Source organism: Leptonychotes weddellii, chromosome 16 (assembly GCF_054177405.1).
Source record: "Leptonychotes weddellii isolate Sample4059 chromosome 16, ASM5417740v2, whole genome shotgun sequence".
Lineage (NCBI taxonomy): Eukaryota > Metazoa > Chordata > Mammalia > Carnivora > Phocidae > Leptonychotes > Leptonychotes weddellii.
The window spans coordinates 1,690,787-1,705,841 of NC_138384.1; the positions used below are offsets into that span (position 1 = coordinate 1,690,787).

General features: G+C 50.5%; 1 protein-coding gene across 4 annotated transcripts in view; it reads left to right on the plus strand.

Annotated features, from left to right (window-relative positions):
* Nucleotides 1–15,055, plus strand: part of KLHDC4 (kelch domain containing 4) — a 43,833-nt gene that overhangs the window by 10,011 nt on the left and 18,767 nt on the right. For all 4 annotated transcript variants that reach the window (XM_081806262.1, XM_081806264.1, XM_081806263.1 and 1 more), the window contains one exon: nucleotides 6,976–7,112. In XM_081806262.1, coding sequence (XP_081662388.1) covers nucleotides 6,976–7,112 — 137 coding nt within the window. The remainder of the gene's footprint in view (nucleotides 1–6,975; nucleotides 7,113–15,055) is intronic.

Consider the following 15,055-nt stretch of genomic DNA (forward strand, 5'->3'; position numbering starts at 1 on the left):
TCTTAGTTACTTTGATATAGAGCTGTATATCGTTTTTACTGACGGATAGTCTGTTAGAAATATTTGAATGGGGCAGATTATTTGAAATAACTAGACTTGTAAAACATGTCTTGCTGGAGGTGTATTTGCACAGTAGTGTGACTTCTGTGCATTTCAGTATGGGCATGCAAACTAGTTTCCCTAGAAAACGCTATTACAGATGTTTCAGTTTGATCATCATCAATAACGTGACAAGGTGCAACCACACGTGCCATGCCCGTACTTTTTTTTGTTTTTTTTTTGCAGAAGGGGACTAAAAGAAGATGAATTTAATTTACCCTAAAACCCATTTTCTTCATCTTTAGGGCTGGCAAGTAAAGGGAGATTTTCTTTATTATCCATTTCCTTAAGAACCTTAAAAAAAATGTAATTTAGCAGGAAGTGCAGATGTAATTTATCATAATCTGTCTTTAGCTGGTACATTGGAAAGGCTTCTCTCTCAGGCTTGCTTTGTGTTGATGTGAACTGGACATGCGGAGCCCTAGGTGTCCCACCTCGCTCTGTGAGCCGCACACTCGTGACTGGCCCTTTGCTTGATTCCTTAGACTTGAATTTCCTAGTTTTATCGGATGACTGGGGTTGTGTTAAGTGGTTAAAGGGCCTTCTAATCTTTTAAAAGATAGGTCTAATTTGAAGTTGGTAGGAAAGTAATCTGCCTGGTACTTGTCATGTAGTAGTTTTGAAATCATTCTTAAAAGGTGGAGAAAGTTCTGTGTGACTCAAAATCTCAACGCTGGATCCCAAACAGAAGTTGTGTTTCTGTAGAATTCCTATTTTTCTTGACATGGGGTTCACTGATTTTTTTTTTCTCTCAATTTATACATTTGTCTAAATGTTTATACGTTTTTCTTTTTTTAATAATTTCTGTTCTTTATTGTTTCCTTTCACTTTGGGTTTAATTTGCCTTTTCTGCTTTCTTAAGGTGGAAATGTAGAACATGTATTTTAAATCATCTTTTCTAATATAAGCATTTGAAGCCATATGTTTCCTCTAGGCAGTGCTTTAGCTGCATCCCACATATTTTATTGCCTTTTATCATTCAGATTGAAGTGATCTAATTAGTTTGTGGATGTCTTATTTGACCCATGCGTTAGACTACTTAGAAGTGTGTTTGTTAATTTACAGATACTTGGGGATCTCCTGGGTTTCTTTTTGTTATTGTTATCTAATGCCCTGGCAGTCAGAGAGCACTGTATGATTGCAGACCTTTTAAAATTTTTGAGACCTGTGCTTTGGCCTAACATACGTATCTTGGTATATCTTTGGTGTGTATTGGAGAAGAATGTACGGTCTCTAGTTGTTGGATATGGGGTCCTGTTAGGTCAGGTGAGTTGTTATTGTTCACACCTTCCCTATCCTTACTGCCTCATCCCTGCGAATCTCCTGACGTACGCTTTGTCTGCTATTTGCACAGCTACCTCACATTTCTTAGGGTTAATGTTTACGTGGCATAACTGTTTTCATTCTTTACATCCATTTGCGTCTTTACATTTAAGGTGCATTTCTTGGGACGCCTGGGTGGCTCATTCGGTTAAGCATCTGCCTTCAGCTCAGGTCATGATCCCGGGGTCCTGGGATGGAGCCCCACATCAGGCTCTCTGCTCAGCGGGGAGCCTGCTTCTGCCTGCTTCTCCCTCTGCCTGCCACTCCCCCTGCTTGGGCTCACGCTCTCTCTCTGTCAAATAAATAGTCTTTTAAAAAAATAAAAAATAAAGTGCATTTCTTATGAACAGCACTGTTGTTGGGTCTTTTTATCCGGTATGACAGTTGTTTTTTTAATTGGTGTATTTGTCTATTTCATTCATTCATTCATTCATTTATAAGTAAGCCTCACACTGGGCATGGGGCTTGAACTCAAAACCCTGAGATTGAGACCTGAGCGGAAATCAAGAGTCAAACACTTAACCAACTGAGCCACCCAGGCGTCCCTGTCCATTACGTTTAATGTGATTATTGACATGACAGTCACTAATGTCTTTGATATTGTTATTTGTTTTCTATTTGTCTTACCTGTTGTGTATTCCTTTTTGCTTTTTTCCTGCTTCTTTTGGGTTGATTGTATTTTAATATCCATTCTTTATCTTTTCTGTTGGCTTAGGAGCTGTCCCTTGTCTTTGTTTTCATGCTTGTTCCAGAGTTTGCAATACACATCTTTAACTTAGGACAGTCTCCCTTCAAATACCACTTTCCAAAAACTGTTAGAACTTTACAGTAGAATACCCACATTTTCTTCTATCCTTTGTGTTGTTATCTCCACAATACAGTGTTACTGGTTTTGCTTTAGACGGTTATTATGTAAAGAAATCTTAAAACGAGAGACTAAAATATCTTATATTGATTTACTAGTTTACTGTTTCTGGGACACTTCATTCCTCCGTTTTCATCTGGTAATGTTCTTTAGCCTACAACTTCATTTACTGTTTCTTGAAGTGCAGGTTTGCTGATATCAATTTTCTTCAGCTTTTTTTTCGAAGTGGAAATGTCTTCATTTTACTTTAATTTTTCATGATGTGCTTGTTAGATAGCAAATTCTAGACTGACAGCACTTGAAAGATGTTCCGGTTCCTGGCTTACATTGTCCTAATGAGAGGTCAGTGGTCATTTTCATTTTCGTTCTCCTATATTTAACGTGTCTATTTCCTCCTCTAAGACTGCTTAAATGATTTTCTCTTTCCCTTTGGCGTTTTAGCAGTTTGATTTTGATGTACCTTTGAGATTTTTCTGGGAGTCCAGTTAGATGTATGTTAGACGGTTTAATATTGTCCAATAGTCAGTGAATCCTTTTTTTTTTTTTTTCTTCTTGCAGTGTTTTTCTTTTTTGGCTTCATTTTGGATAGTTTTTATTGCCCTTCACAGTGGATGTGCTGTGAACTTGTGCATTTTTCATTTTACAGATGGTGTTTTTCACGCTAGAGATTGGTTTTGATTACCATTCCCATGTCTATTTATTATGTTCATATTTTCCTTTAAATCTTTGGGCATGTTTATAACTGTTCTCACATCTTCGTATACTAATTCTCTCATCTTACTTCTGGGTCTCTTTCTGCTCACTGACACTTCTAATGGGTCACATTTTCCCCCTCGGAATGTATGGTTAGATACTGGTTGGATGCCAAAGGATGCTCCTGGCACTCGGCAGCACCTGGCTAGATTGGCAAATGCTGCCCGTTGACGGTCTGGGTTTTGTTCTCATCTCTCAGTGAAGGATGAGATTTGTCCTGGCACACGGTTCAGTCACCGGCAGATCATCGTGATCCTCTTGAGGCTTTCCCTCTGGATGGCCTAGCCTGAGGGTGTGGCCTTTCCGGGGTCTCCACCAAATGCCCTGGGTGCTCAGTGATACTTTTCACACTGTCTGGTTGGAACTTGTTGGTCTCCGAGCCCCTTGTAAGCCCAGGTTGTTTGCAGGCTTTCAGCTTCGCCCTGGTGGGTGTTTGCCCAGCCTCCTGTGGTTGTGCCCTGCAGCTGTGCAGCTTGGGGTTGGAAGGCTCCAGTGGGGCCCCTGTGTGGATTTGCAGTGTGCTCTGTCTCCAGTGTTCTGCCCTGCAAACCAGCAGCCCTTCGCATCCCTGAACTCTGACCTTTGTCTCCTCAGCTCAGTAAGTCCCCCTGCCCTGCTGCGCTCCTTTCCCCGCGTCAGGTGCAGAAAGTGCCTCCAGAGTCGAAGGGCTCGTCCTGCCCATTTGCCATCTCAGGAGCACGGTTCTGCCCTTCCTGTTGTCTGGTTACAGCTGCTTCGTGGATGGTCCAGTGTTCCCCTTATTGACGGAGGGAGGCTGCTGTGTTGGACGTTGGTCCCTCTTGGTAAGAAGGGCAGGTTTGATGCCTGGGCTCTTTGTAGTTTTAGTCTTCTCTTGATTAGTATGTGAACTTTTCTCTTGGTGTTTACAGTCTTTGAGGAGTAGGTTAGATGAAACTCTGAGGTTGCTGACTGTAGACCCACCTTCGTGCAGCTTCCAGAGTTCCCACTGTGCTGGGCCTGCTGTTGCCGGCAAGTGGGGGATGGGATGTGGAAGACAGAGCTCTTCTTGCCTGGAGTTTGACTTCATTTTTTCAGAATGACTGAAAAAACCAAGGCACCTGAGTGGTTCAGTTGGTTAAGTGTCCGACTCTTGGTTTTGGCCCAGGTCATGATCCTCGGGGTTGTGGGATTGAGCCCCTCTTTGGGCTCTGCCCTCAGCGGGGAGTCTGCTTGGGATTTTTTTCCCTCTGCCCCATGTGCATGCACGCTTTCTCAAATCGATCTTTTAAAAAAAAGGAATGAAAAAACTGATTAAGTAATACATACTCATTATGAAAAGAATTAAAAAGGAAACTTAAGTCCATTGTCCATTTTTCCAGAACTATTAATTTGTATTTTTGCATCTCTTGTCTAAACACGTAATTTGGGAGTGCCTGGTGGCTCAGTCGGTTAAGCGTCTGCCTTCAGCTCAGGTCATGGTCCTGGGTCCTGAAATCGAGTCCTGCGTCGGGCTCCCTGCTCAGCGTGGAGTCTGCTCCCCACCCCCCACTCCCGGCTTGTGCTCGTATGCACGTGTGCTCTCTCTCTCAAATAAAATCTTAAAAAAAATAAACACATAATTCGTATTTCTGCATGTTTGTATTTCCTGTTGGACTACTCATCAGTACATGCAAATCCACCGTGTGTGTGCGTTGTATGATAGCTAGATTTCTGTAACGTCACACCTCAAGGCGCCTTTGTGTTGTGTAGCACGAATGTACCACCTAACTTCACCAAACTCAGAAAAGTGTTAGATTGGGCCTCAGCAGATCATCGCATCTGCTTTAGTGGTTTGAAACGATCACGTCTTCCCCGCACACGGACTGGTGTTTTAGGGTGCTAGGAAACTGGCTCATCTCTTCATAGGGTGGTCATCTGTGCTGAGAGAGCACGTACAAAACGGATTAAAATGGGAGTGGAGAGGGCCGTGTCACCCTCAATATGCCACCAGGGCCCCCAGTTAGTGCAGGGCAGGACTGGCATTGGTGACAGAGCCCCAGTTTTGCAGTGTTCTTAGGTGCCAGGTAGGGCAAAGGACCTGCGTTGTTGCAGGAGCTTTGGGGTGCTCCGCGGGTGCCCTGGCACAGAGCCTCCTGAGAACCACTGCCCGACCCACCCAGTGTGCGCTTTTTAAGGGGGCCTTGGGGGGTCCCCACGGCTCCGGACCTATTCCCCCATCCCCGCCACGCTGCCTGCAGCCACGGCCACTGCTTCTGAGCTCCCGGGCAAGAAGGCCCCTCTGGTGTGAAGGACGCGCCTGTGTGTCGACTTCGTTGCCGGGTACCCATGTTTGGTGACCGCATGTGGACCGGCGCGGCCTCTGCTCTGTCACAGCTCGGTTTGCAGGGTGCTTGTATGGTCACTTCTGTGAAGTCTGTCCCCTCAGGCACACGGTTTCCAGATCATCTCACCTCACGGTAAAACCAGCCAGATCACAACTGTCCTTGAAATCATGCTGCCCACCAGGTGGTGTGTCATTGGACGAGATCTCAAGGGAGCAGAACTCCCGTCACTGGGCGGCCAGTGGGGGGTGTGGCTCTGGTGGGTTCAGGCGGTCGTGGGTCATTCGCACGTAGCCTGCACCAAGCTCCCAGAGGCCAGGCATTCTGAAGTGATGTGCGGCCTCGGGAGCAGAGTGTCCGCAGCGTGAGAAGGGGCATAGGTTTTGGGGTTCTGGGCAGGGGCTTCCAGTGTCACTCGTACCACCTGTTAGTCTGTACTGAAGCTTGTGTTTGGAGAAGAGGTCTACTCCTTCACAGCTCAAAGCCCTGGACCAGATCGTCCAGAAATTGCCTTTAGAATTCTCCGAATGGGTGTTTATTTGCATCTATACGGGTCGATTTACGTGGAGTAGCATTCACTCTTATTTTAGCTATCTGAAATACATTCCCTTACACGATATTTTCCCTTTTCTGGAAAATCAGAATGCTTTGACTTGCTTTGACACATGCTTTTTAATCACATGCTTTGACTTGATTTTTCCGCTCTTAATGGGGGACCCAGCATGTGATTCCCAGTCTCCCCTGGGCAAATCGTGTGTTTTCATGCTTGTATTTCTGGGGTGCTGGGTGTTCTTGCCTCATTTTCGTTGAGGTAGTAACCTTGGGCATGGGAACTGACCTGAACCCTGGAGTTCCCATCCTCCCTCACCTCCCCACTCAGATGGGTGCGTTGGTGGATGAGATGTGCCCCAGGACCATTGTTCTCTGAGAGCTTTGATACTCTGCTGAGCCCAGTCACACTTTTTTTTTTTTTTTTTTTTAAGATTTTATTTATTTGAGAGAGAGAACGAGCAGGAGCGGGAGAGGGAGAAGCAGGCTCCCTACTTAGCAGGGAGCCCAATGTGGGACTTGATCCCTGGACCCAGGGACCATGACCCGAGCGGAAGGCAGACGCTTCACCGACTGAGCCACCCAGGCGCCCCAGCCCTGTTGTACTTGAAATATGCCCACGTCGGTCTTCAAAGCCTGGTGCTGCACGTGCCTGGTTGGCCTGGCTCCCCTGCTGCCCCGGCCTCTCATGTGCCCACGGGTGTGGGACTGCCCGAGCCTCCGGGATGTGCGGCCCCAAGGGCGCTGTTTTCACCGCTTTCACTTGCCTTTGCTGTTGTGCTTCAGGCTCTTAGAGATAAATATCAGTTTGTGTTAGAGCTCTTGTGAACGTTTGACACAGCTGTGTCCATTTTAACGGGATCTGGGGTTGTCTGAATCTCTTTTGCAACCTAGGGATACCTGGACGCGTGGTAGGTGTTTGACTTCGGAGGATTTGCCGAATGCAGGATTTCTGAGGAATCTTCCCCTCAAACGCAGGGGAGAGTGATCACTGAGTGTGGGTGCTGGCTACGGCCACCATGTGTCGTGCTCTGGTGGATCTTGGGGACGCGGACCTGGCTGAGAGCTGCCTGGTGGCCCTGACCTGTCCCTTTCTTCTGACAGGCTGTGGTGGTGCCTCAGGGTGGAGGACAGCTGTGGATCTTTGGAGGGGAGTTTGCTTCTCCCGACGGAGAGCAGTTCTACCACTACAAGGATCTCTGGGTGCTGCACTTGGCCACCAAGACCTGGGAGCAAGTAAGGTAAGGTGCTGGGTAGTGAGCCTGACCTCTGGGCCTGGCTCCTGTCCTGTGCGCCATTCTGCGTTCATGGTGACGCAGTCCTAGCCCTTGGAATTCCGGGGCTCTGTGGAGCACGATTGCAGAGCCCTGAGCGGCCAGTCTTGCTGGTGACTGAGGGCAGGGGAGAGCTCGCCTTTTTCTCTAGACCCTTCTCAGAGAAGTCCGGCCTGGCGACAGCCACCTGACCACTTGACTTTGCTGAAGGCGTTTCCGGCCTCGCTGGGAGCAGCGCATTATCCCTGCTAGTTTTCCCATCCACCCTCAGCACCTATATGGACCGTCCGGAATGCAGTTCCCCTCCCGGGCCATCTGTGGATCCCTTTGGAGGCAGCTCTGGGTTTCAGCTTGCTGGCAGTGGACCTGTGGTATTCGCTACAAGGGAGCGCTCTTCTTAGGTCTACTTGACCTAGAAATAGCAGAGCCGGGAAGAGGAGAGGAGGGATGGGGAGAGCTTTCTTGCTGCTCTTCAGTAAACCAGGCTCAGCCGTCGCCAGTGCTTGATGTCTGCCCTTGTCTGTGACATTGATAATGGGTTTGTCACATGTCTACTGCACATTCACCGCCAGTCAGAGCTGCACGTCGGAAGAATGACAGATGGAAAGTAGGGTTAGTTGGCTTGATTCTTCCGGGGTGCACATGCCCTGTGGCCAGGGCCACGCACACCACGCTCCCTGGGTACTGTCTCTGCTTTCAAAGCTGCAGACCAGAGCTTCCTCCCGTGCTGGAGTGGGCGGCTGGATTGCAGAGTTCAGTCATGGTGCAGAGCCCTTTTCGGGGCCTAGGACTTTGGTGGGAAGAGAGCCTCACTCTCTGCAGGCTGTGCTTGGTTGTTTGATGAGGAGCCATTGAGGAGGCCGCTGATGCCAGGCTGTGCAGGCCTGGGACGTTCGCACCGTCGAGTCTGCTGTGTGTGTGGAAGCGTCTGTAGCCGCAGGCTCAGCGAAGCCGCTGGAGGGGTTAAGCCGTCCTCCTGAGGTCGGAACCGGGGAGCCTTTGGGCGCGCTACCGAGTACTGACTTCATTTCCCTTCCTCTTACTTGCTTTTTGTCTTGGCAGGCACAGCAGTTCCAATTATTTTCATATCAGAAATTGATTTTGTTATGTATATGTGGAAACTTGGTCATTTATCCTCAGTTGAAAAAGTATTTAGGCCCAGGGCACACCATCTTTGTTCCTCTTGCTTTGCTTCAGTTCTTTTAAAAACCCAATTGTTTATTGCCTGTCCATCTTTGGTGAATTGATTCAAGATATTTTCTTAGCATTTTCGTCAGTTTGAGTAGCGCTTTGTCGGCAATCCATGGATGGGTGAAGGACCGTTCGGGCTCCACGGGACAATACTGCCCTCTGACAGCAGCTCAGCGGGGCCTGTGCTCCTGGTGGCTGTGGGGACGTCCTCAGCTGCTTTGCCATGGCCACACTTCCTCGTGGCCTTCAGCCCTTCCCGGTTCTGTGGCACGTACTGTGGGTGTGTAACACGGAAGCGGGGGGCACTAGAGACACATGGCCACTCGGGGATGTGCCCTTCGAGGGGTTTGCTGTGGCCACTGTCTCCCAGCCGGCCAGGGACAGCTGCCCTCGCCTCTGTGCGACCCAGGGCTGTCGGCCCCAGCATGTGTGCACAGTGTCCACGGCTTCCGTCCTGTGTTGGAAATTATCTCTGTGAAACAGGTCCCTCGCTGCTTGAATGCTTATTGTAATGATGCGAGAGTTTTTGGAAAGTATGTCGTAGAGCCTGTTAGAAGCTAACAGGAAACTGCAAGGTGCATCCCATCGGCATTCTTAAGCCTCTGCTTTAGTCTGGATGGAGTGGCAGGGCTGGAAAAGGAGGAGGTGCTTTGCTTTTCTTTGTGTCTAAGTTGTTCTTCCAGCCTTCTTTCTGGGTGAGGACCCCGGTTCTGGTGGGTGAGCGTCACGTGAGCTGTCCATGGGGCCACGTGGCAGTGTCCACCTGACTAGAAGGTGCGGCCTGCAAGTCAGGAGATAGAGGGTTCTGTCCCCAGCTCTGCTTCTGATTTTGCTTGCCGAGAGATTATTATTTATTTTTTTTTTTTTCCTAAAGATTTTTTATTTATTTATTTGACAGAAAGGGACACAGCAAGAGAGGGAACACAAGCAAGGGGAGTGGGAGAGGGAGAAGCAGGCTTCCCGCGGAGCAGGGAGCCCGATGCGGGGCTCGATCCCAGGACCCTGGGATCATGACCTGAGCCGAAGGCAGACGCTTAACGACTGAGCCACCCAGGCGCCCCTGCCAGGAGATTATAAATGAGCAGCTGGATTTCTGTGTTTTGCTGCTTCACATATTTATCGTTATGAGGTGTTTCGTGTCTTGAGCTTGTTGACAGGAAGCAAAAAGTCGTAAGTGGTGTTCAGGAGACATTACCCGAGGGCCGACGTCCACTTCCGTGTCTTTGATGTCTCCCACCCTGTATCATCTTGGGCGCTGAACTCCAGACTTCCTAAAACGCTTGGTGCCCTGACCGTTCTCAGGCTGCAGCCCCTGCCCCGCCTGCCCCAGAGGTGGTCCTGAGACCACCGGGGGAAGTGCCACCCCTGCTGTCCCCCTCCCACCGTTCCAGCTTCCCACAGCCCTCCTCATGTGGGGGAGGGGCGGATCCGCAGAAAGGTTTCCCACTGCCCCAGAAGCCATGAGCGCTGACCCACATTGATGTGTTAGTTTTGTCTGGGAGATGGCGCCACGAGGACCACGGAGAACAGGGACCAGTGGGGAGAAGGGAGTGTGAGCACGTGTTCCCACGGAGACTGTAGAGGAGTGAGCAGCACGCAGCTTGGTGGAGACTGCGCGGGGGGCGATGGCGGGCACTGTTGGGGGGCGGTGAGGCTGGAGAGCAAGACGCCCCCCAGCCAGGATGTCAAGGCACCCGTTGTCCCAGTACAGCTTTACATGGGCCTCAGTCCCCAAGTGCGCTTTTAGGAACATACGCTAAAGAAACACTCGCTCTCGTTTTATACAAAGATAGATACCAAAAACCGTGAAGCAGACCAGTCCGTGCCTGAGAAGAAAGCCCAAGAGTGTGTCCATGTGCAGGGGTGCTCGCCAGGTGGGTCAAGAACCGTACCTGCGCGGGGCGGGGTCTGCTCCTGTTCTGGTATCGCTCTGTCTTTGTCCCTGCAGCCAGCGCTGTATTCTCAGAGCTGGAGGGTTTTGCTCATTTACTTAAAACATTGCTTTGCTGTGCATTTTTTTCATACGAGTTCCAGAATCAGTTTTTGAAGTGGTATTTTTAAAAGTTCCAATGGGATTTTGATTGGGTTTCTTTTTCTTTTATTTTTTTTCACCTTTTTTTTTTTGTCAGTCACCATACAGTACTTCATTCGCTTATAGATTGTACTTTGGGAGAGTTGACAACTTTCTGATCCTACCTTCCTGATCAGGAACATTGCACTTCTCTCCAGTTAGGTTTATTTCTCACCCGTCGGTAAAATTTACAACCGCCTACGAGAATTGCCGAGTCAAAGGGCGCCTGTGTCTCCGCGCTCTCCCCTCGGGTCTGTTCCCGCAGACTCCAGCTGCACTCCCTCCTCGCTGGGAGGAGGCCTGTCGCCGGCGCTGTGCCGGTGCTCCGGGTTCTAGTTTGGTGGTCTTCGTACGCCTCCCTTCTCTGTGAAGCAGCTCCTAGACGGCGGGCAGTGGCCCTGTGGAGTAAGTCGTTTCCTGGCCTTACTTGCACTTTGGAAGGGTTCTCTAGAGAATGGTGTCGTGGCTGGGAGACCTGTGGGGTTGTGGCCCAGAGCTGAGGTAACACCTCTCTTCGTGAATTCTTGGACTTTATGCACCAAGTAGCACCTCCCTGCCCGCGTCACCCCAAACATTGAGTCTGGTGCAGAGCAGTTTCAAACGGGGCTCAGGAATCTGCCTTTTATTTAAGCCCTCCCGCCCCACTCAGTGATCCAGGCAGTCCTGGGCTGCAGCTGGAGGCCCTAGTTGCTCATCCATTGGCCTTGGTGACTAGTGGGTCTCGTGCTTATTTAGAGCCTTGTTCATGGATGTGAGCATGGAACATGCCCGCTGCCCGTTCAGGAGTAAGAAAACTCGGGTAAAATTCCTTAGGCCCTTAACCAGGAAATAGAGCCGCTGGTGCTTCTGTAATACACTGATTGTTGCAGACTGCAGGCCCCTGGGCTGTTGGCTGGCCTCCCGGCCGGGCGGCACACACTCACTTGCCTGGGCTACCGTGACTGCGAGCGTGCGGGAGGAATCCTGAGGGACGCCTGCCTGCTGAGTCCTTGGGTAGGCCGAGGCGCTGCTCCTGGGAGTGGCACTGGGTTGTTGGCGCCCTGGCGCGATGGCTGCCGAGGAGAGGGGCCTGCTGCTGGCGGTGTGGCGCCGTCATCTGGCCGCGTCTCAAAGGCGAGGAGATTCATTCAAAATGCAGACTGAGTTTACTGTTTCTGGGGAAGGCCCCTGAGTCCAGGAGAACCCACATCGCTCGGAAGGTACAGGCAGAGCCCGTGATGAGCTTGAGTGTGTTTTGTGCCCAGGATTTAGCCCGGCGCTCTGCATTCATTTCTCGGTAAATGTTTCTCCCGTGGGGGGTAGTTTCACAGCTGAGGAGGCCTTCAGAGAAAGGTCGTATTAAATCGGCATCTGGAGTATATTTAGCCCCTTTCTGGGCTTTCAAACAGGTTTTTCTTGTGGGATGGCAGGGTGTATTCCGTCTTGCTAGCTGATGGCTTTTGATTTATCCGATACGGCAGGTGTGTCCCGCCCATCCTTGCGTGCATGGGCTGGTCTGAAGAAAGTGCCTTTCGGGGAAATGATTTCAGCGTGCCAGCGAGAAGGGTCAGGGCCTGCATGGGGTAGTCAGGGAAGAGCTGCTCTTCTGAGGTCTGAAGTCAGGTCCCTGGAAGGGGCGCCTTGATCGACCAGTGCCTGTGTGTTTCCTTGTTTCATGGCCGTGCTGTGCACCAATGGTTTGTGTGGAGAGAGATGGCCTTGAGTCCCATCCCACCGCATGCCTTGTTCTGCCACTGGAAGCTGCGTGACCTGAGTAGGTCCAGCCACCGCCCCGAGCGCTGGTGGTACCCGTGTGGGTGTGCCGAGGACCAGGTGCGGCCCCCGGCTCCCGGCCTGCTGGGGAGCATCTCTACAGCCTCCTCTACTTGGAGCTTGGCCTCTCCACGTGGTGCTGATGGCACCAAAGGGACCAAATGCCAGTTGAGTTTTTGTGAAAGTGCTGTTTTGAAAAGTAACCTTTGATGAATTTACATAGTCTTGTATGGCTTGATGAATTTTACAAAAGCAACCACACCTCTGTGCTTAGATCCGGAAAAGAGCATTATCGCCATGCCTGAAAGCCCCCTGCGCCCCTTGCAGTCACTCCCCCATGCCCACCTGAAGGGCAGGTTAGGCTGGCTTTGAACATCCTGTAGAGGTAGTCTTGCTTCTCCTGGCTGTTTTCACTGAGCATTGTGTTTGTGAGATTTGTCTTTGTTGCCTGTGGTAACAGTTCGCTCATTTGGGGCTATGTAGTATTCTCTTATGGAAATAGGACACTGCGTCTGGTGGTTGGTGGGCATTGGAAAGTCACCAAGTTCAGGTTATTGCAAAGGGGTGCTCCTGTCAACATTCCTCGACCCATCTTACGATGAGCATACGTGTGCGTTCCTGCTGAGTTGTACGTCTGAGCAGAATGAGGCCACGGGGTCGTGAGGTTTGTGCACGTTCAGCTCTGGCACACGCGGCAGACCGTTTTGCACGCTGGTGGTGCTGGTTTACTCAGCTGGCAGCCCTGTGGGCGAGTTCCATGCTCCTGTGCTCTGTCCCTGGCCGTGCCTCTGTTGTGCGTTTGACACCTGGTGGACTCTCAGCAGTGTTTTCTTGTCTTCACTTCTGTTCTCGTTCCTAGCAACAGACGTGGACTTGACGTCCTAGAGGTTTGATGAGAGGAAAGGTGATAGGATTGCTGACATCAAGAAGGCCGAAGCTTAGGTGTGCGCATTCGTTGGCGGCCTCACGGTGGGTGTGTGTGACCAGCTTTCCCAGATGTTTTGAGATTTCCTTCAGTCTCTGTCTTCACTGGCGGGTGCCTGCACGGCTGCTCCGCTCCCCGACAGAACTGTCTTCCTCCTCTTGTAAGGATGCGGATCCTGTCTCGGGGCCCCACCCTCAGGACCTCATCCAGCCCTCACCACCTCCCGAAGGCTACACTGCTAAACTGTTGCGTCAGGGGTTAGGGTTCACCATAGGAATGGGGGGGGGGGGGACACAAACATTCAGCCCATGACAGCTAGCTTGTGGTGTTGGCCAAGATCTGTCCTCGGACAAAGATCACTGTACCCATGAGGGTCTCATCAGATAAACATGGGGGGAATGGGTCATACCTGTGGTGACAAGCCAAACCAGTGGGGACAGCAGGCAGGGCATTTGGAGACAGCAAGAGGCCACGTGACACTGCCAGGCTGTGACACTGCCAGGCTGTGACACGGGGGAGGTTATGGAGCTGTGGGGGATGGGGACATGCCCTGCCGCCTCCCCCTCCTCCCCGCACCCCATCTCCCCTTGGCACTGCCTGTGCCGAGGGAACTTTGTGAGCGGAGCGGGGGCCCGTGGGAGACAAATGGTGAGGGCAACAACACAGACCGCTCAGGCGCTCTCATCCCTTCGTCTGCTACGGTGGGCCCACCAAGGGGACAGAGATTTTGGCACCCTTTCTCCATTTATTTCTGAATCTGGGGCCACCCCAGCTTTTACCTGTGACGCGAAGACCCAGAGGGAGGGAGGCCAGGCTACTTACAGAGCTCCGCATTTTCAGATGTCATTCGCGTGCCAGGAAGTCACCCTTTCACGACATGCAGGTCAGAGTCGTGCCGTCATCACCGCCGGCTCACATAGAGCATTTCCGTCAGCCCCGAGAGACGCTCCACTGTATTACCACTCCCCCCACCTTCCTCCTTCCCCCCCGGTCATCTCTCGTCTGCGTTCTGTCTGTGCATCGGCCTCGTCCAGCTATTTCATACAGCTATGGTCCTGCAACTTCCATGCTCTGTAACCGACTTCCACTTCGTATAATTTGTAAGGTCCAATCTATATCAGTATTTAGTGCTTTTATGTGACCAAATAATATTCCATTGTATGGATGGGCCACAATTTTGTTCGTTCATTCGTTCACTGATGGACATTTGGGCTGTTTGCACTTTTCTATCTTGGAATAATCCTGCCAGGAACATTCGTGTACAACGAAGACACTTTTATGTGCATCGGAGCACTTTGTAAATGAGCAATAAAAATGGTTGAATGAAAAAATACACAGAAATGTGCGTGTGCATTTTCTCTTGATTTGAGAAAGGCATGAACATTTGGTCCTCAGTGAAACCTACTTAGTGTGTGTATGTTAATAACGCTGCATTTGAGACACATGGGCATCCTAGGAAAGAAGGACCATTAGCAGAGGGAGTCAGAATTACTTGTCTGATCCAGTTGTGAGGATCATGCCACATAATTTTAAAGTGTGTGAATTTTGGGACCTGAAACGCACGTAGAAGTGAACACACATGTTCCCTGCTCTCCGGGGTCTGCAGTGAGCTGTTGGGCTTGTGGTCTGAGTGCTCTCTGCCCTCCTTTGCAGCTGTGCGTGGAGCCCAGCACCTGGAGAAGTGGGAGCAGGAACATGTATAGACCCCCTGCTCCTGCCCTGCTGACTGACCATCACTCTCGATGTGCTTGGGCAAGGAGGGGGGTCCAACGCACAGACAGATGATGGGGGAATGCAGAAGGTGTGAGACATCGAAACTGTCGTTAGGATAAGTGGTCAGGTTTATTGATGCACAGATTCTTTAGTGCTCAGACCTCCAACTTCGTTTGGAGTGGCTCCGTGTCTTAATTGGTGGTTGCATGCGTGAGTTCTGGGGCAGACTGTCTCCTTTCAGTTCTGGCTCTGCCATTG